This window comes from Ambystoma mexicanum, chromosome 13 (assembly GCF_040938575.1).
Source record: "Ambystoma mexicanum isolate Mex_15411 chromosome 13, UKY_AmexF1_1, whole genome shotgun sequence".
Taxonomy (NCBI): Eukaryota; Metazoa; Chordata; class Amphibia; order Caudata; family Ambystomatidae; genus Ambystoma; species Ambystoma mexicanum.
Window position 1 is genome coordinate 346010601 of NC_090938.1, and position 25715 is coordinate 346036315.

Genomic DNA, 25715 nt, shown 5'->3' on the forward strand with positions numbered 1-25715 from the left:
ATTGTATTCTTTTGGTCCTCTTGTAAAGCGCTTTGGTGTAAAGCGCTATATAAAAATGTAATAAATACAAATAATAAATACAAATATACTACACTGCTCTCACGATCTCTAAGTTTGCCCACACCACCAAACACCCCCGCTGCAAGGCGGAGAACGCGGACCATCTGCATATGTTTTAGACATGCCATAAACTGGAGGAATTCTGGGCGAGAATCCTAGAGACACTTGCTGAGATCACTGTAACTGTAATCGATCTTGACCGACTGGGAGTCTTGTTTGGGTTGTGGGAAACCATTGACACTAAACGCATGGCTACATTTCTAAACATAAGCTGCATAGTGGCCAATAAATGTGTACTTCACAGGTGGAAGAGTCCCTCTCCCCCGATATTTCAGAAGTGGCTAAACGTTCTTACATGGTCCCGGCCCGAAATTGTGAAGAAGAGTACCTTACTAAGCTCCCCTCTCACTCTCGCCCCAAGAACATATGGTCAGCATTCAACAGCTACCTTAACAGCCAAGAGGAGGGCGCATCTGAGAGTGGCTCGTCCCTGGTTCCACAGTAAAGCACTTGAACGTTGCGGTGCATTGTGATCTGCTACTCTCCCACTTGCTTCATATTGCCCTTGCAATTGTTGTATTACTTCCTATGTGTATAGTAAATGTATCGCCTGCTTTTGACATATGTGTTTGGTGTAAACCTCTGCCAACAAAAATAAAATTAAAAAAAAAAATAAGTGGAATAGAAAAGAAAACCAGAAGGTTGTGATAGAGGCGCAGACATGCCCTAAAACTAAGCAGTGTAACTCGAGGAGGTGTGAAAGTCTGAGTATATAGAAAGATGATGAGACGAGGTCGAGAAAGAGGAAAGCAAAGACGAGGAGGTGAAAGAAAGATTCCCTTTCTGCACAAACTCTTGCGACTCGTCAAGGAGGTACACAAGGATGGGGTTTCAGGAGACTAGTTCCAAGACCACAAGACAGGGACCTTGACATAACCTGCAGAGAAACCCAGGTGGCCAACCTCTTGCTGGAAGCTGGGGGCTTATCTAAGTATCAATCAGTCCTCACTTGTGCAGTTGTCTTGGCCTGATGTTCAAGCACACACACGGCTCTGTGCACCCTAGGCAAAGTGACATCTCAGGAGTCAATGGACAAGAGGCAGAAGACATGAATCTATGGAACAAGGAGGTGTGGTGTCAATCTAATTCCTGTAACACCCAAAACATGAACTAATAAGTGAGGATCGAGCCTAGGAAGTGATCATCAGACTGAGAATTATGAAATTCAGAGAGTTTGTTGTTTAGGACCCCAAGGAGAAAATATGTGGGTGTTTGTGAGTTATGGAATTTTGCCCAAGTGAGACCATCACCCTGTTGATTTCCCATTGTTATTTAAGGGAAAGTCACAGTGTATCTAGGAAGGGGTTACAAGGAGCTTATTTTGACCCACCACTGTAGCTACTGTTAATAAACCTTTGTCTGTGTGGTGTTGATGCTGCTTGGCTATGTGAGCACCCTCTTTTTGGGGGCTGTTTTTTCGTAAATTATTGTGAAAGGCATTTTCATGAGGGGGGTTTTGCTCAATTTAATAATGTATGTCGGTGAAAGAAACAGGCCAGTTTGGCAGTGTGGTAAAAAGGTGGTGCTAACTGAATTACCACCATTTTTTGGGGGCGTTAATGGAATTACCGTTGTTTTTACTGCACCACCAAACTAAGAGATTGGCCTTGAAGTGAAGGATTTACATCGAGCATTAAGCTGGAAGAAAATCCTCTACTTCAATGCCAAAAAGCAGTGGATTTACCACAGCAGAATTACAACCAGTATTCAACAATAATACCATATTTAAAATCATGCATCACCCAAAGTCCCGCATTTTGGGACTACAAAAATCTCGTATTCCAAAATACAGAATTAGGGGAGCTGGAATTGCGGGGGTGTCCGAATTCGGTATGCATGTGTTGCGCGGGATGAAAAAAAACCCGAAATCTCGAATTACAAAATGCAAACCTATTGTGTTTGCGATTTTGTAGTTCGAGATTTTGGTTTTCGTGATATTAAGGTACATCCATTAACACCCGCATAAATCTGCAAAAATTCCCATGGGGTCCTATGGATTCCAAAAACATGGACTAACACTGCCAGATCACCAATTGGAATCCGGTGGACTGAGTGGGGGTAACCGTAGAACCCATTTTTCAGGTTTATCACAGAATTACCACCAAACTCGGAATGAGGCAGACACTTTTTTTTTTTTTTGGGAAAGTTCAGTATAGAATCCTATGGTCGGGAGCTTTTAAGGAGGGAGGCTAACATTGAAAACAACACATTTTTATACTAATAGTTTTCAGTAAGTTCATGTTTCTGGCAGTTCTGTTTTAACAAAAGGAGTTAGACTAATCATTTCTGGCCAGTTTAGGTAATACAAAACTGCAGTGATTGCAAATTCTAGTTGGAATCATAAGAAGGCAAGGGAGCACGGAGATCGACTCTTAATATTGTTCGACAAAAATCCATATACAGTAATGAACAGTGTATCTGTTTGTTTGAAAGCAATGGCCTAAGACTCCGAGTTTGGTTGTGATGTATATACCACAATTTATGAAATAGTGCTCATGAGTCGTCAGCTGGCCCATGCTGTATGCAGACAGGAATTAACTCAGGAATGTTAGGTCACTGACATTTGTTAGTACAGAAATTAACCAAATGGGGTGAAAGCAACAGGGTAAAGATGAAACAAAAGAAACTCTCACACTGGTCTACTGCTGGGTGCACCTAGCCTCACTTTCTGCTTAGGGGGCCCGATCCAAGCCTATATCTGGCATGGCAATCTTGGATTTCCCTCTGCCCACCCTGCCCGCCTCTGGTGTTGTCTGTACAGGACCCCCGTTTTCGTAGCATCTGAATTATAAGCTGGGAAACATTTGGTAAACTGTGTACATCTCGTGTGTGCAGCGAATGCAGTCTCACAGTTAAATTGCAATATTGCAACCATGGAGAGGGAATGCTCTGCGGGAGACAATGAATTGGTAACTTTATATCATCCACATTTAAATATGCATTAATAAACCATGAATGTGCAGTATCTGATTAGGCATAGGCAATAGAAAATGACAGACTAGCAACATTGAATCTACTTAGGGTGTCCGCTGCTCATGAGCATCTCACCACAACTTGTAACCATACCAAAACAAATGTTTCTAATATCACATGAATTAAATGGATTAGGGCTAAAATAAAGTGTTAGTTTTTCTTCGCTGGAACTTTGGGTATGCTTGGACATTACTGCAGGCTCTCTCAATTGATGAGGTCATGTGCCGTGAAGGTGGTTCTGTGCCGTCCTCATCCCATGCTCTGGGGACCAAGAGCAGACGACAATGTGGTCCTTCCCTTAATTCACAAGAGTTCATCAACAAGTTTGGGGAGCACTTCGCCCCCTCCATCAGCCCCCTTGGCGATCCTTAGAGGAAAGCATGGGACCATGTCGCATAGCACCCCCATTTTTACTTGACCAACTATCACCTGCTGCGGTAGTCCACATTAGTCTAAAGACTGGTCTCTCTGATTTCTGTGAGAAACCTGAAGGTGTCCCACTAGGTAGTCCCCGGGGATCTGTCATCTAGGTGTCCAGGACACGGCCATCGCTATTGGATCCAGTTCCTGGGGGTGGGCCAGTGAGGGAGGATCACCTGGATGGGGGAAGGGGGGTCTTCAGAGTTTAAGTAAGACACTGACGGGTGAAATGTGGTGTCCCCCTTCTGATAACACCTTTTCCCCAAAACACCACATAGGATACTCAAACACTCTTACCGTTTACCTGACATGTCCCAACACAAGGGTCAGGCAAAGTCAGGCAATTAACCAGACCTGCACACACCTGATGGCCTCTTCCCTTCCCCACAGGGACAAAAGGTGGGGCACGAGAGCACAATATGAGCAAGGCAGACCGCACGAGACTGCACAACGAGAGAGCTAACTCAACACAGCAGTTCAAGAGGAGGAGAAAGATGGCGCAAACCGAGAGGGTGACAAGGAGAGAAGCAACATTGCCTTTTCCGACCAAGGTCAGTGAAACCTCCACAGAAGGAATCGTAAGACCACAAACAATAGTTTTCAGCAGATGCCATCAGTACACAGGGCCCTCCTCTGCTGATAACCAAGCCGGGCAGAGACGCTTGTCTCTCTGGTACCAACCTTGACTCAAGAGAGAAGAAAAGCCAAGCGGTTCATCACAGCTGGTGAGTCGAGGGAAGGGCCGATAAGAAACTGAACTGTGTTGAACGAAAGTAGCAAACGGCTAATTGAACTGTGAAACAGTACAACAAACTGTTGATTCCAGAAAGGGGAAAACCAGCAACAGAGGAGTGAGGCATCGATTGTTGAACCTACCGTTACCAGACGGCCTTCGGAAAGGCAAGAAAGGGGTCAAAGTGGTCATACAGGGGTCCAGTAAAATCCTCTGTACAGTCAAAAGTGGTTGACCGACAGATGATTGGGAAGCTAAGGGAAGTGAATCCCGCACCGCAAGAACAAATTGAGAAAATGTGCGATTGACAAAGTTGGCAAGAGTGAACCCGAAGGAGGGATGCCGATAAACGGGGCAAAGTCTAAAGTCCCGATGTACAGTGTGCTGACAAGAGTGAACTCGGCAGAGGGATGTCCACAGTGAGCTGTTTAAAAGGACATTAAGATTTGTGAATGTCACAGATTAAATTGTGATGAGAAGCCGTTGTGGACCCAGCTGAGGGAGGCTAAAGAGTGAGAAGGGTCTGAGCCTGGAAAAGGGGGACCCAGGGGTAGAAAATCACCATCATGCCATAATAAACCCGACGGAGGGAGGCTGACATTCGAGAGAGAGGGGTCTGAGCCCAGACGAGGAGGATCCCAGGGTGAAGCATCACCCAAAGTGCAACCAGAAAATAATTTTTGTTGAACTTTATTTTGGTATGGTGAACCCATCAGGCCCTCGTATATTAGAAAACGTAGCTATCGAAGGTCTTGATATCATTACAAATGTTTTGTAGATCTGAGCCCGGATGAGGGGGTATCCAGGGGTCAAAGGTCATCACCCGCCTGTATACGGAAAATAACTTTTGTTTATTATTTTGAAACCCCATCCGGTCCTAGGAGGCAAGACACTTTTTGTAGAAAAGAGACTTAACCACCGAAAGCCCTGATTGCTGAGAGCCGAACTGCTGGCTCGTTCTGGGAAAGCTCGAGCATGTGCTGTGCTCCAGAATCCTACCTTGTCCCGTACTCAAAACATGGGGAAGGGAGACCCCGACTACCGCATTCTGACTTACTATTTGTGAACACTTCCTACTTTTTTATGAACATCATCCCACGCTTATTTTTGTATTTAGCGTAAGGATTAGCAATAGGTTTTTCTTAGTACAGGCCCTTTTATTTGACAAGTCGCCACTAGGGCTGCCTTATTATTGTTTGATGGTTGAAGTTTGCTCCCATTTTAGATTTAGGTTTAGATTAGGCGTTTTTCCAACCTAATCATACAGTTTAATAAACACTCTTGAACTATGATCACTTGTGTCTGTATTTACTGTTGCCACGTTGAGTTCCTTACATTTCCTTGGCTCTGGACAACAATGTCAAAGAGGTATGGTTTGTCATCAAGGTAAAGAGTCTTCCGGTGAGACAAAGTGCCTCTGGCTCACCGGCTAGCTAGGCACTCCAACTAAATGGTGGCATCATTATTGTCTCTGTGTTCTAGTTTTCGACTAATGAATATGTGCTGTGTGACCTCATTCCTAGTTAGGAAAGTACCATTCCAAGACCAACTTGTGAGGCAAATGTTTGAAGGATAAATGGTTCTGTAAAGTTTGGCATGAGGAGGAGAAAGGTTTGACAGAGTGCGTCTGCAGATTAAAGCCTTCTCAGCATTTTTGATCCATTGTATCAGATTGAATTTTGATCCTTCAAGTTGATCATTCAGCGGGCTGGCAATGGTTGAAAAAGTTGGTATAAATATTCGATAATAGTCGGCCATGCCATCACATAAATGAGAGGGACCAACAGATCAGCCAGAGTAAAGAGCATGTTTATTAAGTGTAATTTGGGATAAAGTGCACAGGATGGGCCGAAGTAACAGAGGATGGAGTAAGGTAACACAAAAGTCTCAAGTCATGCAGGTTAGTGCCCTCTTCAGAGAGTCCCCAAGTCTGTTAATAGTGTGGTTTCAGGGTATCTGAACCCAACTTCAAGTGCAGGCTTTAGGGGTTTCTGAACCATGCTTCTGTCTTGATTCTCAATGTTGGCAGAAAGGTATTACCAAAGTGCCTTGTCAAAGGTGGGCGGAGGCAACCAACCCTTGTCCCACCCCAGGGTGTCGGCAGTGGTTGCTGGCAGTACACTTATCCATCATTGGCGACTGCGGCTCTGATGCCGTATCTCCAGGCTGCAGAGATAGAGGAAGGAGCTGGTGACGGAATGGCACTGGTGGGCTGCCTAGAGAGCGGTCTGTAGGCTGTGCAGAGCTGCAGGCTGAGTGCAGCCCAGCCCATGATAGCCACCTCATGGATGTGCTGAGGCACAGAGGAGAGAGGGTGCCATTCGCTGCTGTCCAGTTCTCTCAGTTTCTAGGCCACTATGAGACAACCTCCTTGCGGGAGACCAGAACGGAGGAGGAAACCACTACCCACCAGGGATATTCAGGAGCCAACGACACCAGGAAGGATGCTGTGGCAGCAGGTGAACCAGACCCCTTGGGATGCTTGGTTTCCGTGACTTGGACTTGGTAGAGCCATGCAGAGAAAAGGAGGTGGAGATGAAGCCTCATTTTGTAACTTGCCAAACCTGCCCTCTCTCGCCCTACCTCCTCTCCTACCCTCCCTCGCCCTCAAGAAATTGAGCCATGAGATTGGCTAGGATGAGGGAACCAATCATGGGAGGATGGACATTTAAGGAGAGAGAGGAAAGAGTTTGACAGTGTGGTTGAGAAGGGTGAGGTCAGAGGTGGAAGGAGGCGGAACAAGAGACCAGCAGGGGGACATGGTGGAGTGTGGAGGCTGTCGTAGGAAGATGGGTACTGCAGAGTGGACATGCGCGTGTGGTAGCTAGTGAGGTGGTAGTAGTGAGAGGAAATGGAAGAGGGAGATAGTAGAAAAGTGGTAGTAGTGGGGAAGCAATAGTTGCAGGAGAGGTTGAAGTAGTGGTAAGAGGAACGGTACTAATGGAGAAAGGAGTGGTAGTAGAGAGGAGAAAAGAGTAGTAGCAAGTGGAGTAGTAGTACTGGGAGGCAGGAGGTAGCCGTAAACGTAAGTGGAGGCATCATCAAAGAAGGTTTGAATAGCAGAGAGGAGGAAAAGCTTAGGGTGGAGTGGAAGACAAGAGGGACAAATGTTTGGAGGAGAGGAGAAGAGAACAGAAGGGGGAAGAGCAGATGGGTGAGGTAAGTGTGCATTCTCCTTCCACCCCTGACTCAGTGACCAACATCCTCCACATGGGGGTTTACCAGTCTCCTCAGTTTCTCTTAGTACCATGTCCTCAAGAAATTCACCCACCACCTTCTTCTCCCAGTCTCCAAACTCCTCCTTCAGCTGTTTGCCCCACCCCCATAAAGACCCCAGAATGCACCTTACATTTGACAACACCTAACCTGCTCTAGCAAATCACCCTTTGTAGGTCCATTTGCTTGGTCATTCCAATTTCCTCCCTCTCGACACCTCATCTCAAACTTGGCCAACCTCCAATTTATGGGCCTCTTCTCACAACTGCCGTCCTTCCTGACCTTGAGGAAAAGTACTCTTCCAGCACCACCAAGCCTGCTGGAACATAAGGGAGAGCACCCTCTCCAGCACCACCCGGCCTGCTGGAATGTCAGGCAGGGCAGCCTTCCGTTTCTTTTTCCACTGCTTTATCGCACCAAACTCTCTCCTGTCACTAGCTTCCCAACAGCATCCTAGTATGTTTGGATGGCCCGGAGTAAAATATTTGCCCTGTTCTCCTCACCAACTCAAACTAGCCTAATTGAACTCAATACAGAGATCGTTTGGGGGTGTCTGGCAAAGTCGCTGTTGGCGATCTCCAAGTCTGGTGCAGAAAAAGTGGCTACACAAGAGTGTGAGCTTGCAATTGCTAGAAGGTAGATGCTTGATAGAGGAATAGGGATTAATGAACAAGGAGCATAAACCTGGTTGCTCAACACCACCGCCTTGTCCCTCAGAAGCAATGAGGGTCTTCGAAAGGATGGGCTCCATGGGTGGAGCAGAATTTGTACACAAGGGCATAAACCCCAGACTGAAAGAAAATGGAGTTACCTAATAACCATGTGAAAGGGAGATTCTTCAAGAACTTGGCGATAATGGTGAAGGAGTGTTAGGCAAGACAGATTCTCTTCCAGGTAAATGACCAATCACTCCAGCAACATGATGAAGAGTTTTATCAATTTCAAATAAAGCCCAATTCACCTTCAAGCGAGACCTCTCTCGAGCGCACAAGGTCACTCTTGTTTCCAACGAGAATTATGGGAAGGTCTTGGTTGGGTCTGTTTGTGCGGAGGCGCAGTAGCAGCTCAGTGACTTTGCTGAAGCTTTCACGGTCTGTGACGGAAAAGACTATGACATATGCATCTCCCATCATCAGGCAGTTCTCCTGCATCCACCCACATGAATCCACCTGGAACAGAAGAGAACACCATGCACTGGTTAATAAAGAGCCAGGGTACACCCACTAATTGGCCTATAGAAAATGTAAGCATTCATTTTAGATAACTGTATACATTGCTTGGATTGCTTTAAGGATTGTTGTATTAAATTTGCAGGAAAACTAGATGTACACATCAATTTTAGTGTGACAGTGCAACCATTTTATCTATCTCAAGCTGACATGGAGTACTTGTATGTATTTAGAGAGATTTGGAGGTAACGTGCATATAAGTACGTACGGCGGCAATCAAATCCCTCTTTAAGGTATTGTAGGGGGGGGAGCGTAACCATGCAACAAAGACGTAACTGGATTGGGTACAAGATCATCTTAGGTCCATATTATATAGACACTAATGAACAATCTGGATGTCTGAATGGAGCATAAGCAAGAGAAGGCTTCCTGAACAGAATATGCTCCATCTGACACCATTAATCCATTCCCTTGTGCTCCCTCCCTTTCACCCCTGGCGGCAGGCATCTTAAAAATAAACTATTTTTGTTGCAACTTACTGGCTCCCAGATATCGTAAACCACCAGGGTGGCCTCCTCACTATCCACCAAGATCCGGCGCTCATAGGTGTCGTCTGCGAAAAAGAGAAAACAAATCCATGTAATCCACAAAAGAACAGACTCAAAATATAATATTTACATCTGAAAGTGGCATCATTTCTGACGAACAGCCCACACATATACCTATAGCTTTCAATATCAGTTTGCTTTTACAATATTAGCCAAGGTTAGAATAAAGTTCTGATCAAAGAGGTAACAAGTCAATACCTTAATAAGAGCTAAAAGTCATTTATTTACAAGCCTTCGTGGCCTTGACCTCTTCCTCAGGCAGGCACAAAAGGAAGCATTTGTAAAACATTGGGTGAATTGGTAGTCACATACAATTAGGGGTGCACCAAAATTCACCTTCGAGTAAGTATTCAGCTGAATTACGGCTGAAAATGAGATGTATCGCTTCGGCTGAATACTTACTTTTACTCGAAGCTGAATAGTTTCCCGTACAAAATACATTAAGTACTGCTTTGACTGTGACTGGAAACATTCAGGCATGTCATGTTAATCCTTTAAAAGGATCACTAAACAAATGCTGAGGTCACTTTTTTGACTGACTGCAGACAGAGTTGAGGTGTAAAAGTGCAAACTAAGTCTCACCCCCTCATGTTCTGGACAGACACAAATATTGAAAGGTTTGCTTCAGCTCACCCCTCCCCAGCCGACAACCTAAAGTCCAATGTACAACAAGAAGATGTCTCTGGTCTCCCTGTATTTTGCAGTTGAAAACCATTGATTTGGAACAATAGTTTACAAAGTTGCTATTGGAAAATGGTATTTTCTTTAGGGACTTATTGATTTGCTGATGACCTGTGTGAGTAATCTTAAAGGTGCAGGTTCCCATCCACCATTTCCAATCCAAGTAATATAACTAAGTGAATTAATATAACTTCTGCAGAGACAGCTCCGTGAGTAGTGTGCCTGCAGAAAAACTGTATTCAGCCTGCAGGTTAAGGTTATAAAACAAGCAAGATGGCTCAGTGGAAAATGTGCCTGCAGCATAGATGTGCTTGTAATATCGAAATATAGGTTACAATTTCTGCCCTCCAAATGTCTCATGTTGCCAAAATGAGTCCATTTAGATTGGGTACAAGTGACTGATGTTACTAAAGAATTTGGCTATCCAAAGGACTGGGAGTTTTACAAACAAAATGTGTAACCAAAGTGCCCCAGTCTGTGGCAGCAGAAATATTCCTCCCAACATTAAAGAGTTAAAAAAGAGGGATATTTGTGTAATAATTTTAAGGAGATACAGGTTTACAATTTAGAAACATTAGACCACATGGAGGTACAAGAGAAGCAAGTTAAACAAGCATGCGCATGCCAATTAACGATCTGCAAATCAGCACGGTCCCTTCCCTTTAGGATCATCCGAGAACCATGGAGGGCTCAGCATTCCCTAAATATTTTTAATTGCCATCTTTTACCATGCCCCAAAACACCATATAGATACCCCACCCGAAAAACAAAGAAAAAACAATCTATAATTGAAGACATTTTTAAAATGCCGCTAAACTTAGTAAGGATGAAATACGGTTGAATATGGGTAAAACACACACTGCTAATGAACCATGCTGCAACAATAATTTTGGTGAGATATAGAACAATGCAAAGAAAAAAAACTGAATGCAAAAAACTCAAAAGATGTGCATGCTTTTGTGCATCTCGCGGTCAGCCACTTCCAATTGCAGTGCTCCTTGTTGGACCCAAAAGTGTTCTGCCATTGTCCATGAGCTCTGGCAAGTCCCATTTGCGCGTTTGCATGGGGACGTGTGTTCTCCTCAATCTTTTACCTTCACCTTTGATTCTTGACTTGCGCACTCAGTTTGCCAAGTGGGCACCCTCCATACTGACCTGTGCCGCCATTGCGTACAGCTTGCAAAAAACGTGCTGCTTTTTGCGAGCTACATCATTTTGTCTTGTGTTCTTGTTATACATTCCTCATAAAACGTCCTGCCCCCATGATCTAGCATATCCCTTCCCCATTGCGTTTGCAGGGAGGACAAAAAATGCAACAAAGCCCCAAACATATGTCGTACTGACCGAGTTTGTGTTCTGGAGATGTACTTGAGCTTTGCCCGCCCCTCTTTTTATAGTGGCATCTTTCTTCCGACAGGAACTTACTGGCGCTGAGCTTCTTTCAGAGCAGAGGTCTCCGCCGGACCCCCGCTGCTGCCGCCTTAAGTACCATCCAGATTTCCACCATTATGGCCTATAGCCCCTGGTCTACCCCATCCGCCTTTTTCTTCTTGTGTTCCTTGTTTATGTGGGGCCCGTGATGCAGAATGTTGTTGTCTCCCATTGTGGGGAGGGTGCCACGTTTGCGCCCACAGCCCTGGCAAACTGCTCATCCCATGGCGCTTTATGCCCGTGCCCTCCATATTCCTGACCTATGGCCCATCATAGGCCCGGGACCATCTCATCTCAGTAACAAAGGTAGAAAGCATGACTTTAGCATCCCAAAGATTTGTATCCAGTAGCACTTCAGCAGTCAGCAGGGTGCTAATTGATGTAATCACACCTTTTGTGTTTCAGAGCCTTGCTGGAGCCAGAAGTCTAAAGACAGGGAAGGCCCAAAAGAAACATTTGAAAGTGAGAGTAGACACATCCCAATCTCCTCTCGTAGTGATTGCATACATGGCATGCATACTATACTTTTGGGATAGTCATATTCACATGGGTCCTGCCCCACGAGCGACACCTGTGAGTGCACAAAAATACAAACTGTGCTATTAATGGACTATTTACTTTGTGATATTGTATTCCTTTCATGGTTTACACAACCATCTTCTGTAGACAACAAAGAAGTGTAAAGGTGCAGAAGTAATACTGACACAGAGGGGTAATGGGATTGACTATAAAATGTTATTCAAAGGTGCAAAAGGAAAACAAAAACGAACTTGCCCTAACTCCAAGAGTGGTTTCCCTGCCTCAATGGAAATTAACTAGTGTCAGAAACCAAAGTAAAAGTCCCATTGTCCAGTGTCAAAATCCTAACTCTGTCCCTTTCACATTAAGTTAACTAAACAAAGGGAAGTGTTCCTCTGGATCCAGAGGGGTGTCTCCCTTCCCCTGGATAAAAGGTAGTCCTTTTCAGATTCCATCATCTCACTACAGCCACTCCTTGGCTGCTGGAGAAAGGTCTACTTTTCCCCCAGCCTTCTGTAGGCTTACAAATCCGTTAATTGGTGTCCCAGACCTTAGTTGGTAGTGTTGGCTTACACTCGTCAGCTATTGCGCTGAAAGTCTTTGCATGGATGCTCTCTCCAAGCAGGATGGTCCCCTGACCCTTGGCTGCAGACCGGATTCCTGCTCACCAAGTGATGCAGTGTTCACAGTTACCTGGATGCTCTTTCCAAGCTGTTTGGGTGTCACGCCCCAGAACCTGTCACGGCATCCTCTGCATATCGCAGGTGCCTGGATATTGTATCCGCACTGGCACACATGCAGGGTACTCAGACAGGGTTGCCGCTCTTACCTGTGGTAGTCTGGCCATGCTCCCTCCTGCAAGGCACAGCCAGGAGCCACTGACTCTAGGATCGCGGGACGGACATCCTGTGCCCTTGGTTCTCCACGAGGCAGGGCGCCGCCATCTTCCTCTTTCTCCTCTGGCAGTGTTACGCAACAGCGTAGCCCTAGACACAGGATTGGATCAAGGGGGCTATGTTACGACCACAACAATGCCTTGTTTTCAAACACGGATATAAACCTATGGGTGTAACAACATTCAGTCCATCTCAAAGGTCTTGTTCCCATATGCTCCCTTTTGCTCCTCTTTTCTCTGTGCATCTCTGCTGAATGTTTCTTGCCTTGTCACTTCTGACCAGGTCCTGTGAACTCTGACTCTTCTTTATCCTTTATCTCTATTTTCTTAACTCTGCCTAGCCTGTATGGGAATTCTTGCTTGGCTACAAACCGTGGTGCCCCAGTTCAGTGTCCCGCATCATCCTTGTAATCTGCGGTACCTTCTAGTGGTACACAACCGTCACGATATTCTGTTCTTGACAATGGGTCCCTGACCCTCTGGTGCAGACCTGGGTTCCTTTCACCAAGTAATACACTGTACAAGCATTGCCTGGAGGTTCTCTCCAAGCTGTAGACCTGGTTCACTCTCCTGCCAAGTCTTGGTACAGTTCCATGTACGATTTGGGTGCGAGTCGCAGACTCGCTTGTCCGGCTGTGCTCTCACTTTCTGTAGACTTGGTTCACTCTCCTGCAAGCCTTAGTACAACTTTGTGTACTATTTTGGTGCGAGTCCCAGTATCTCCTTTTTGCTGTTTGTTGGGTCTTCCTTGAGGTTTTCAAGTCCCTGTGGCTCCCTGCTTACTCTGTTGCATGGTATGCGCTACTGCTGGCTCCCTCGAGGCAACTGACATCACACTTGCTACTCCAGTACATTTCTGGACCTTATCTTCCACTGCGGCAGCTCTGCAGGTCTCTTCACGTCGGGGTTGGCATGCTCGTTTGCCTTTGCATTTCTCGGTTCTCTGGGATTAGTGGAGGTTTCTTCTGCTTCTGGGCTGCGTGGTCCTTCCAGGCTGGACCAGTCCAAAGTTCCTTCCTCTGCTGCATGGTGTCACAGTCAGCACGAGCCTCTACATTCGGCTTGATTTAGCTCTCCCGGTTCCTCCTGGGAGGGCTTGACAGATTGCTGTATTGATATTGATATTTTATTTCGATTGTGCTCATACACAAGTGTTTCAGAGCGTGAGAATTTGCGTAATTTCATAACAGAAAAAACCAGGAAGACATGAAGTCAAATGCATGCACATTCTCAATACACAGAGGGTGCTTAAGCAGACATCACAGTTTCATGAGTCACTATTCCAAATAACTGACTCTCACTCTTTCCACCCAAAGAGATGCAGGGATCACAACATTCAGATCTGACACTTTTCACAAATATTTCCAAAGCCCTTCACTGGTATCTGACTGACTGTGTAGCAGCCCCATCGGCTTCTCTAAAACAATGCCCCATTGCCGCGGTCACTCCAGCTAAGCCCGAAAAAAGAAAGCCCATGTCCCACAAGATTCCAGGCCTGTGAGGGCCACGGTCTCATGTCATACCCTGCCTTTTTCTCATGATTAAGATGAAACAATCCCAATATGGTATTTAATATAGACTTACCAAAATAGACTGCATGATTCTAAAACCTATCACATGACTGCTTGTGCTGCCTGCCTACCGGCTTGTATAGGCACATGCCTGATACGTGGATGATTGTACCACCACTGATCTTGCAAAGGGACCGGCTCGACATATACCGAGCTTCAACACAACTGCACCTACCATGACTGACACGATTTCATCTCCTCCAACTATCCCGAGAGTACTCTAAGAGGGTGGGGTGTGTTGTTCCCTTTGTTTTTAGGTCCAGTGAACCTTGCTATACTTCTACCATTTTAACATTGAAGACTGTAATGTGCAGGGATGGTTAACATCTGCAACACATGCCTCGCTTAAAAAGCTACAAATCAGGTACACCGACAGGCACAGATGAGGAGTCCCAGAAGGGACTATTTAAGCTGTAATGTTTTCTAAATGCTTAATTTCGTCCATAGAAAGTGGTCAAGACTGCAAAATGGTATTCCCCACTTTCACTGTATTATATTCGAAGAATTGTTTTGCTCAATTTTTTACCACTTTTCTAATAACCGCAAACATGCAGACGGTAAATTGGGGTAAGGAATATATAAGGGGAGGGGATTGAGGGAGGCAACGGTTGGAAGGTGGGGAGGGGTGGTGGTAAAAAAGTGGTAAAGATTGGGCAAAAGTGCATTTTGGCAGAAAACGGTTGGGAATCCGTCATATATACCACAAAATTGCACAACTAAATTACTGTTTTCTTTTGAATCCACACTTTTTTCTGATCTTTCAATAAGGCAGTAACTCCTCTGGAAAAACAAATGCAAATCATGCCTCTGGGTTCATCCACATAGACCACATGGAGTCTACTAAAACACACCAGGACATGCACAACTCATGGCAAACTTCAGTAAAAAATAAAAAAACACATTTTAACGGTTCCATGTGTTAATATCCCCGCAAAAGTATCGCCATACAAACATATTGCCATATTTTTGCGGTGATATTAAGGCATGGAACCTCCGGGGGACATTCCTGCAACCCCTGCTCCCAAAAAACGTCAAAAATTATCCCCCCCAAAAATATCACCTGTGGCCATTCCAGACGACCATATATACGGCGAAACCTTTGGTGGGGATAATATGTAATGATACCATTATAACTCTGATCCCGATTGAATGAAGTCTTTTTCAAACCCTGAAAGAACGGAATGTTACGCTGCCGAGCAAAACATTTGAATCATGGGGACTACATATGCTAAATGGGAATTATGTTAGACAATGCCCACATAAAACACCCATGACATAGATGCGATTCTTCTCCCACTTTAGATCACATGTTTATCTCATCGAGCTCTTCATCAAATGCTTACGTTTCAGGGCTAGGGATACTACCCTGAGTGATCATAACATGATTGTATCCTCTTTTGAATTATCTGTGCCATGACTGGTGGACAGACTTCATTAACTGTAAATAGTGGGAACAATTAGAAATATTAAAAATAGGTGTGCTGATCCACTCATCAAAAAGACCTTGATAAACAAAGAGCAGCAACAATACAAGAACTGGTCTAGACAGCATCACCATTTCTTTCTCTAAAATGATGGGGAAGCAATGCTAACAAATGTTGCAGGAAAATCCAAAACCATTTTTTAGACTGTGATAAATGCTCAAAGAATAAGCAAGTACAAAGTCAAATGAATCCCATAATGGAAGCTGTATGGGTGGCCTTTTTTGGATAATTGTATGGAGTGAAATCAATGTATGAGACGGAATGTATTGTTGAAATGATTATTGAGGGTGGTCTGAATTTTGAGCAAGACGATATGCAACATTATCAACAAGGCCAGTGGATCTAGAGTTTGGTAACCAAATCATTTATCTAACAAGCTATTTAAACAGGCGGCTGTAATCTGGGCATCCACTCTCTACATACTATTTAAGCATATTGTACATGAGCATAGGAATCCCTTGACATTGAAAACCTCTTTTGCCGGCTTGGTAGTAAAAGAGCTGGAGATGGGCTTCCTGAACCGGTCGTTCGAAAAAAAAAAAAAACAGGTGGCAATATTGGCACTGGCTGTAATGGGTTTACAATAAACTGCTTACAAGAAACCGATTGGAGTAAAAGTACGGTTCCAATTATATGGCGTCTTTAGATCTGCAGAAACTACACATGGACAGCAGGAAATGTCAAACTTGAAACCACGGAAAATCTTGTGTATATGGGCTTCCCACAAACTGCAAATCCGAATAAAAACTATGCGATGGAGTACCCAAAAATAAAAGTGGTAATGCAAGCAGCTGAAATGATCAAAGTGAACAGGAAATTTGGCTGATTTTCCATGCTTCCAATAATCATGTTTTATGTAGGTAAAGTGGTCCCCAAGCTAACACACAGCTTGGAAACTATGCAATTTGGATCCTTGACGAATTTGATTATTTGGAGGCTTTAATTTGAGGTAAAGTGATTTTCATATGGAACCGCGCACCCCTAGTAGTAATATGCCAAGTGATCGTACTGCAGTTCTTGAAAAGTAAGGTTTTATGGAAACAGTTGCTTCTTTACAGGAAGCTCCTAGTCTCCCCCACCCTTCCAAAACTCACTGTATTCAGACTTGTATTCAACAGCTTTTAAAACCACTGGCAAAATGGTCTCTGCTTTTGGAAATAAGTGTAGCCAACGGATCTCAGAATTAGATCTTTCAAACAAGGTCTTGATATATAATCTTAATAAGCCCAAAATAGCATTGATTCGGAGTGATTGAATCGTAACCTGCTCTACCTTACAAAAATATGCTTTTTCGCTCACTCAGGGACTGAGCAGAAAAGCGTGGGACGCTGGAAACTTATTTGATGAAGTCCCGCAATACAAAATACCATGCAAACTTCATGAGATTCAGTTTTAATGTATTGCAAACGAAAGAAATTACATGTATACGAAACCACTTGCTCTTTTGCCGGTTTTGTAACTATTTGAATGAAACTGAAACCCATAGGCATTTGACCTTGTATTAACCAGTTTTAATGCCATTACACATTTTATACATTAAAATGTGTTGCATATAGCCTATCATTTATCGACTCGGAAATACTCTGCCAACGGGTAAACAAGTATTAATCGCTTTAGCTGCCCTCAACTTGAAAAAGGTGAAAGTTTATATTAAATAGGGATTATTTTGGAAATGTGACGCAGTATGCGCTTTAAACGCATAACTAGAAATACACTATATTTGAGTATTTATATGGGTGTACTTGGACTTTGTAAAAACTGAAAGTGTGAATTTGTGGGACCAATTGTTTTAAATGCTTTTTGCCCTGTGGGAAAACTTGAATGCCATAAAAGCTGCAGCACTATGAATTAGTGTTTACTTAGGAGAAATTTGGGCCTCATTATGGGTCCGGCGGTCACCGTGCCGGTAATCCCAGCAGGTAGCCGCCAGACCTGTAAACAGCTACCGGCATCTAGCTTGCCGGTAACACCGAGACATTACAAATCCCAGCGGCCCGGGAGCCAGCTGCCAGTAATATGTTGGTCCCCATTCCCATAGAGTCCCACACTATGGGAAGGGGGACCACGGAAACACCAACACCGGTAAAAGTCTGTGGGCGGGTGCTGGGCCACCCGGCAAGTCAGACCTGCCGGGCACACGCCCACCAGCCTTGTACTTTACCAGTCCGGAATCAACGGTACCGGCAACCCTGTAATGAGGCCCACTTCATAACCTTATAAAGGAATTATTCAGTGTTCCATGAGGCTATATTTAGAGCTTTTAATGTTGCAATTTGAATATATGAAAGTAATTGTATCTTATTAACTTAATGTCATATAAGAGATGTGAAATGTAATTTGACTGTAAAAGGTATATATGCCCTAGCCACCAGAATAGATCACAACTGCTGACATATATTTGGTCAAGATTTTCTTTAAAAACATCACAGCATACAAAGTAAAGTCAATGTTTTCAGATAGGAACAATACATGGTAAAATTTTGCACAAAACATCACAGCAGTAAAATAGGTTGCCTGAACCAGATGCAAGATTAACAGTGCAAGGATACAAAAGAAGGCAAGTATATAGGACATATACGCCACCACTTCTGCATCCTAACTCAAATATTTTTGATTAGCAAACAAACTTATTTGATAAGCAATTTTGGACTTATAATTTTAATGTCACCAGACGTTATTTGTATTCAAGACAAAAAACGAGCAACAATACAGCATTTTTGTGTACCTCTGAAATAAGGCATTGGTGAGTTGAGTGTCTGCAAAATGTAATGGTTAGATGAATTAATGTACAAAAGAAAAGAAAAAGATATCATAAAAAGGCTCTGATAACAGTTTTTACTGCAAGGCTCCCTACAGTTGCCTGCAGTCGGCGTTGCACAGGGCAGTGTCCCATGTTCTGTATGCTTGCCTCATCATTTGCTGAGTTAGGACAAGTTCAGAAGTTTCATAAATCAAAACGTTTGCAATGTGAAAGGAAAGTCATAGCTGGAGACCAAGTACGTAGTATGGTGTTACAGCATGCAGGGTAATTGTCAACTTCGCTGCCAAAACACAGGGCATCCTTTCCTCTCTCTCGTCTGCATCCACTAGTGCACCATCATCTCCTGCCCCCTCCACCTCCGGGAACCCCCACTGCTCCCCCCTTCTTTCCTACCTCTCTCCCATCACACGTGCCTGAGGAGGTTTCTATACAAGTCCGGTCTATGAAAGCCTCTGCCAAACAGAGAGACCCTTGCCCCTCCAATACCATCAAGGACAAGATTGACTCCTAGCTCCAGCCTTGGCAGACCTATGCAACCTCTCCTTTGCCACTGGAGTATTCCCCACTTCACTCAAGCACTCGTGTGCACCCTCTGCCGACCATTCCATTCTGGCTAACTATCGCCCGATCTCCATCACCCCTTTCCTGGGCAAACTCCTGGAGAAGCTGGCCATCTCTCAAGTTACCCTCCACACTGAATCTGTTGGTTGTCTTCATGACCATTAGTCTGGCTTCAGAGCATCCAGAGGCATGGAAACTGCTCTTCTGAATACCCGTGAAGACCTGCTCTCAAACCTTGACTCCAACTCTCCCTTTATCCTCATTCTCATTGACCTCTCACCTCTGCCTTCGTTACAGTAAACCACAACATCCTGATCTCCCATCTCCACGATACCCTTGGGCCGTTGACACCAGGAGGTCCTTTCTCTCGGGCCGTCGATCCCAGGTGGAACTTGGTTCCATTCTCTCCACCATTACCTGCTCTACCTGTGGTGACCCTCAGGTATCTAATCCATCCCTCTTGTACTTCGATGTCTACATGGCCCCTTTGGCCCACAAAATCTCTGCCTTCACCTCCAACTTTCAGTGCTGTGCAGATGACATACAGCTCTCTTTCAGGCTACCCTTGGCCCCTTCCTCCTCCTCGCACATTCCTAATTGGCTATCCGCAAGTCAGTCCTGGTGTGCTGCTAACAACCTCTGCCTTAATGCCAGCAAGACAAGAGATCATCCTCATTGGGATCCCTGCTCCCACTTTTCCACTCTCACTCTGGCCGGCCTCCCTTGGCCCTGCGCCCCCCGCCCCTCACCAGTGAGGCAAAAAATCTGGGGGTCATCTTTGACTCTACTCTCTCCTTCTCTTCTCACATCTCGAATATGTCCAAAAAAGCCCCACTACCAGTTGCACCTCTTCAGAGGTATTCTTCCTATTCTCATCTTCCCCCAGAGGCTCACTGTCTCCAGAGACCTGGTTCTCACCAGACTGGACTACTGCAACAGTCTCTTTCTTAATCTCCCTACTTCTACTCTCTGACCTCTTCCACGTATCCAGAACAGAACCGCAAGGCTTATCCTTGAACTCCAGCCCAGGCACCGCATTTCTTACGGAATTGAAATCTCCCCACTGGCCCCCTGTGGCTGCAAGGATGAAATTCAAAACCCTCTGCATAGTCCACAAGGCTTTCTGGGGCCTGAGCCCTTACTATCTACAACACTCTCTTCCCAAATACTCTCCTTCTAGAGCCTTTCTCTCAGCCTCCTCCAACTCTCTGCGGTGAGTCATTTCTCCAAACAGAGATGTGGGGTTTGATCCCTATCCTCTGCAGGTGCCTCCCTCTGGAACAGCGTCCCTACCTCTCTTTGTCTTGTGCCAGACCTCCTCAAGTTCCGGAAACTTCTCAACTTCTGGTACAATCACGGAATCCGCCTTATCCTGTGCTGGAGCAGACGGTCGTTCCTTGGCTAGCTTTACACGTTGTGTACTCTGCCAGCGGGTTAATTACGTCCTTGTATTGCACCACACTGTGTACATATATGCTCCTGCTCTGTTCTGTTCCGTAGGTTGTCCTCGCACGGGTTTGTGTGATCGGGGCTCACTTACCAGGTCTCTGTATGATAGTTTAGGTAGCAGGGGTAGTGTTTTTACCAAACTGTTAGGTTTATAATGTTATATGGCCATTACCATATTGTCCAAAGAGGGTGTTCATTCAAGACACGCTCCTCCTCTTATAGGTATCACCACTTCCCCGCTCGCGTGTTGTGTAAGGCTTGCACAGTGTAGAGTCTATTCGTGGTGGTGGAAGGTTACTTGGTTCTGATGGTTTAGCTGGCAAAATTGGCGCAGCTGGCGTCAACGGTTTAGTAGGGGTCGAGGGCCTGATGGGCGTCATAGGCACCAACGGCATCGAAGGTCTCAAAGGCGTTGAGGACCTCGACCTCTCCCCAGGTCTCAAGTGATCCTTTGATTTCGCAGATCGAGGCCTCTCTATGACGATCATGCCTTTTACCCGGGCTCGAGGGCGTGCAAGTTTTAGGCCAAGACCTCTCCTTTCCAGCTTCCTTAGAAGGCTTGGTCAGAGCATGGCTTGGTTTCTCTAAATATTTGTATCATTTACACACGGAAAGCTTCCCATTCTGCTGGAGTAGACTTTTTTGAAGGGCACGCGACCCTTACGGGGGAACCATCAGATGAAGTCGATGAAGGCGACCTGTGGAGCCTCCTCTTCGAAGACAATGAAGAGTGGCGGGAACCACTCCTAGACCTGGAACGCTTGGCCTTCTTCCAGAGTCGCCTCGCGACTTATCGGTCGAAGGCCTAGCAGGTCAGGGCTTAGGGGACTTGGGTGTTTTTCCTACCTTGAGTTTCCCATTCAGTTTCCTCAAGGCGTTTCCCATCGTGGACTGACAGTTGAAGCAAACGGTAGTATCGTGGTCCTCCCCGACGCACCACAGGCAGATTCGATGCAGGTCGGTTAGGGACCTCTTCGAACCGCAATCTCTGCATTGTTTAAAACCGGACTTAAGTGTTGACGGTTTAGATGAAGAAGACCTAATCGAGTCTGAAGACAAATCGCTAAAAAGTCACAGTATGAGGCGCACCGTGTTTCACATGAAGCAAATGCTGTTTGCGTAAAAACGGAACTGAGGCCAACGGGCGCCACGCATGCTACATATATCCTCCGATGACAGAGACCTTCGAGGGACAGCGACTCAACGCCATCGATGCACGGCCCCCTCTGCCAAAATAAAATTCCGAAGCAGCTGAAGCTGGACATTAGATGTCAAAGATGAGGAATACGTTGGAGGACACAATCCATTCGAAGGATGGGTTCGAAAAGAATGCAGAGAGCACAATGTCCTGTCAATGATGCCATTTAGAGACTAAGGAAGGAAGGAAGGAACGAACGAACAAACAAACGAAGAACCACGTCTGAGAATGAGAGACCAACTGGATCTGATGTACTGGCACTAGGCCTGGTGCCTCCTAACCCGATAGCTGAACCAATCACCACTAAAAGACTGATTAGAATGTGTGATACTTGCTATAAATAGCATAGTTACTATCATGATGCCTTCCAGTCTTTAAGTGCCTATTCAGTCCTGTTTTTTCTGTGCATTTTGGCACGTGTAGTTGTTTTATAATGGGAAAATGAGACTGACAAGCATCAGAATGCAAAGAAAGAAAAACAGGACTCGATAAGCACCTAAAGAACAGAATGGAACATTTTAGCACCTTTGCAATAGTCCCACAAGCTCAAAAGGGGTAACTTGTAATGCATGTAATACCAAAGATAAGACTCAAGGCAGGGTATGGTAATGTTTATTTATAAAGCACATGCATACAGGCAAGTGTTTCGAAGCGCTCAAGGAGGGTGGGGATAAAGGGAAGAAAAACAACAGTCGCTCAGAGCCCTTGAAATTCTGAGACGATAATAGTCTGCACAGGCAGAGTAAGTGAATATAATACATTTAACAGTTGAGATACAGCAAATAGGCCTGACAGTGATTCTGCATATTTAACAATTGTACATTAAGGGGTTAAGACAGGGAGAACAGACAGACTATCTACAAGCAGAGGTGCATTCAGATTGTGCAAGTGCACAGATGGTCAAGGGAGGGGGGGTCTAAGTGCACCCGGTCGGTGGGGACTGGGGTAAGTGCCGAGAGAGCACCTCTTGGGTTAATTCTCAGGTGAAATGGGGAGGGTGGTGCAATGGGGAGGGTGGTGCAATGGGGAGGGTGGTGCAGGGCCCTGAGGCAAGTGCAGAGAAGACTGGCGGGGGTGCCAAGGACCTGTGAGACTCTGAGGTACACCACATGGCCAGTCAGCAAGCTGTATGGAAGAGGAGGGAGAGATGGAAAGAGCAGATAGCTGGTCAGCATGGTAGAGGGAGGGAGAAGGAAGGAGGAGAAGAGGAAGGGTTGAGGAGTTTCTGGAACTTAAGATCAGGCTCAAGACAGTGGGTGGCACCTGCGGATAAGGATCTCCCTCCAAATCTCTGCCTGGAGAACTGGCTCACTCGCAGAAGGTTGGAGGTAGATGAGCGGAGGGCTCAAGAGGGACAGTACTTAGGTAAGCAGTGTTGCAGGTAGGTAGGCCCCAGAAAGCCTTGTGGACAATGCAGAGGGTCTTGAACTTGATCTTTGCGATCCATGGGTTTGCCAGAGAAAAATCTCTTCAATTATTTGGTTAAAAGGTATTAACTGTCTTAACTCAAACGCCACGGATCTCTCTAAACTTGTATTGCTGCCCAAAGGGCACTCGGAGAGAATACCTCTAAACCCATTGCAAAGCAATTGCATGCTAGATAGCATTCAGCAACGTAGAGCCTGAATTGAACTGTTCCTACAAAAAGACTAGAAATTCCTCCAATGCCCATCAAACTTTCAGACTAAGTATTTCTGGAGTTTCTACCACCAACTTAGCAAGCTTTGGAGTCAGTTCTTTTGACAAGTCCTGCCTGTCAGTTTCAATTCCCACTCCCCCACTGCAAGATTTGCTCTATTCATTTCCCAGCAAACAAGGGGCAAAGACGAGGAGAAATTGGTAAGTAAAACGTTGGAGCCATATCTAGTTCCATTAAGAAAGGAAACTAAGACCTCCTTGGCCATATTGGAATCACTTGTGTCATTTGAGGGACAAAGTGCCTGTTCTTAACAATGGCCTTACCTAACATGGGTAGAGGAGTAAATGCTGTTGGACTCTCTACTGGCCACTAAACTGCCAATGCATCCACCCATCATGCTCCATGATACCGGAAACCTGAGAAAAAGTTGGAAAGCTTGGCATTATGGGGAGAGACAAGCAAGTCCAGGATTGGAGTCCCAAATCTTCAGCATATTTGATGATGAGGGGGCATCCTGGTCAGGTGATCAGTTCTTGGACTGTCTAAACTTGATGTGGCCCGCCCTGAGTAAGAACAAATTGTGTTCTGCTCATACCCCCAGCTCACATGCCAGAAGCTCCAGAAGTCTGGATCAAGCCACCCCCTCACCCCTGGGGGAAAATGCACAAACAACTATGAAATGGTCACCAGCTCACTTCAGTTGAAGGTACAACAAGATAACTACCAGTTTCACTTCTACCTATGCTGACTATCCTCTCTCGTAGATCTCCAAACAAGGCCGTCGGCATCCACTAAAACCATGGTTGGAGGGGGCTATTGAAACAGATCTTCTCAAAAGATTCTCTATCTGGAACCGGCACTGCAGCTTGTGCTGCATGTCCTGTGAGAATTGGAACCAGAGGATGAGACTCTAGCCTCCAGTACCTTTAACGATTGGAGATTAATGGATGCATTTGAAGCCTCATCCAGGTGTGACAGGGCCAGAGATCTGTCCCTTTCAGGAGAGTGTTGAGACCCCTCTCAGCCGGTGCCTGGTTACATGCCGAGAGTGCCACTGTATCACCCCATTACCGCACAGCCCCATTCTGGCCAGTGTCTTTTGCTTAGTCTCCTAGAATCTACAAGGTCAACAGCCTTAATGGCACAACCACCAGACTGCACGGGAGAGACATAGCTGAGATAACAAGAGTCAGAGAAAACAGAAAAGCAGCTGAAACGTAGACAGCTGCCAGGCAACCTTATCCAGCTCAACTATCACAGTGGAGAGAGCCAGCTGTGACACCACACCAGTTCAAGACAGGGCGCGGTGCAGTCAGCGGGGGTCCACCCACATTGAAACATTTCACTACCTATGCAGAGGCCGTGGAATGGAAATTCTCTGAACTGGCGTTTCCCATCCAGGGGGCACTCACACAAATTGGAACTTGGACTTCGGAGGGCTACCTTTGCAGGAGAATGGTGGACCTGCGTTCAGAAAAAAGATGGGGATTAAGATCCCTTCTAAATGTTTTGCTGATTAAAACATCTACCCGGGGAAAAAAAGGCAGTCTGCGGTTGGTCCAGGATCCAGCATAGGGCGATAGTCAGTGAAGAATAAAAAGGAGACAGGAAACACAAATGTGTGGGTTGGCCGGATGAGTTCCAGGGAGAAGCAAGCACCCCAAGAGACCAGTCAGAGGAAGGACAAAGTAGAGGAGTGTGCAAGGTGAGCTATAGGTTGCTGAGAGGAGTTTGTTTGGGCGTGAATGGTGTATGAGTGAGAACTGTGATGAATCACTAGGAATCGTCACTTCTCCCCAAGAGAGAACCCTTACCATGAGGCTAGGGAGTTGTGGCCGCTACCAAATAGTCCCCGTACAGGTTGTATAACGCGGGAGCACCTCATGGGGGATGGGGGGACTCCCCCTCTGAGGATATGGATGATCACCTTGGGTACAACACATTACATAAAATCACTTCCTCACATGCCTTAGCCCCCCCCCCTTAATTGCCATATTGATAGAAAAACAATTTATTTCGGTGAGGTCAGGAATACAACTACGATAGAAAGTACTAGGTTGAAGAAAAATGTAGAAAGCATAGGGATTACTGACTTTCCTGGTACCGAGACGAGGTGGCTCACAGGATGAATGAGAAATACCAATGAGCTGTTGATAACAGGTGTTGACATTACGCTGGGGCAGAGCAAGTTCCATAAGAAGGAACATGCAGAAGGACTCAATGTCTTTGCCTTCCTCCCTGTTCGGAGAACCCAGGAGTTTCGAAGTACGTGGTGGAACCGAGGTAA

General features: G+C 45.5%; 1 protein-coding gene across 5 annotated transcripts in view; it reads right to left on the bottom strand.

The window, feature by feature from the left end:
- Positions 1–25715, bottom strand: part of REM2 (RRAD and GEM like GTPase 2) — a 667248-nt gene that overhangs the window by 131564 nt on the left and 509969 nt on the right. For all 5 annotated transcript variants that reach the window (XM_069633854.1, XM_069633853.1, XM_069633856.1 and 2 more), the window contains exons 3-4: positions 9171–9244; positions 8424–8631 (exon numbers count right to left, since the gene is read on the bottom strand). In XM_069633854.1, coding sequence (XP_069489955.1) covers positions 8424–8631; positions 9171–9244 — 282 coding nt within the window. The remainder of the gene's footprint in view (positions 1–8423; positions 8632–9170; positions 9245–25715) is intronic.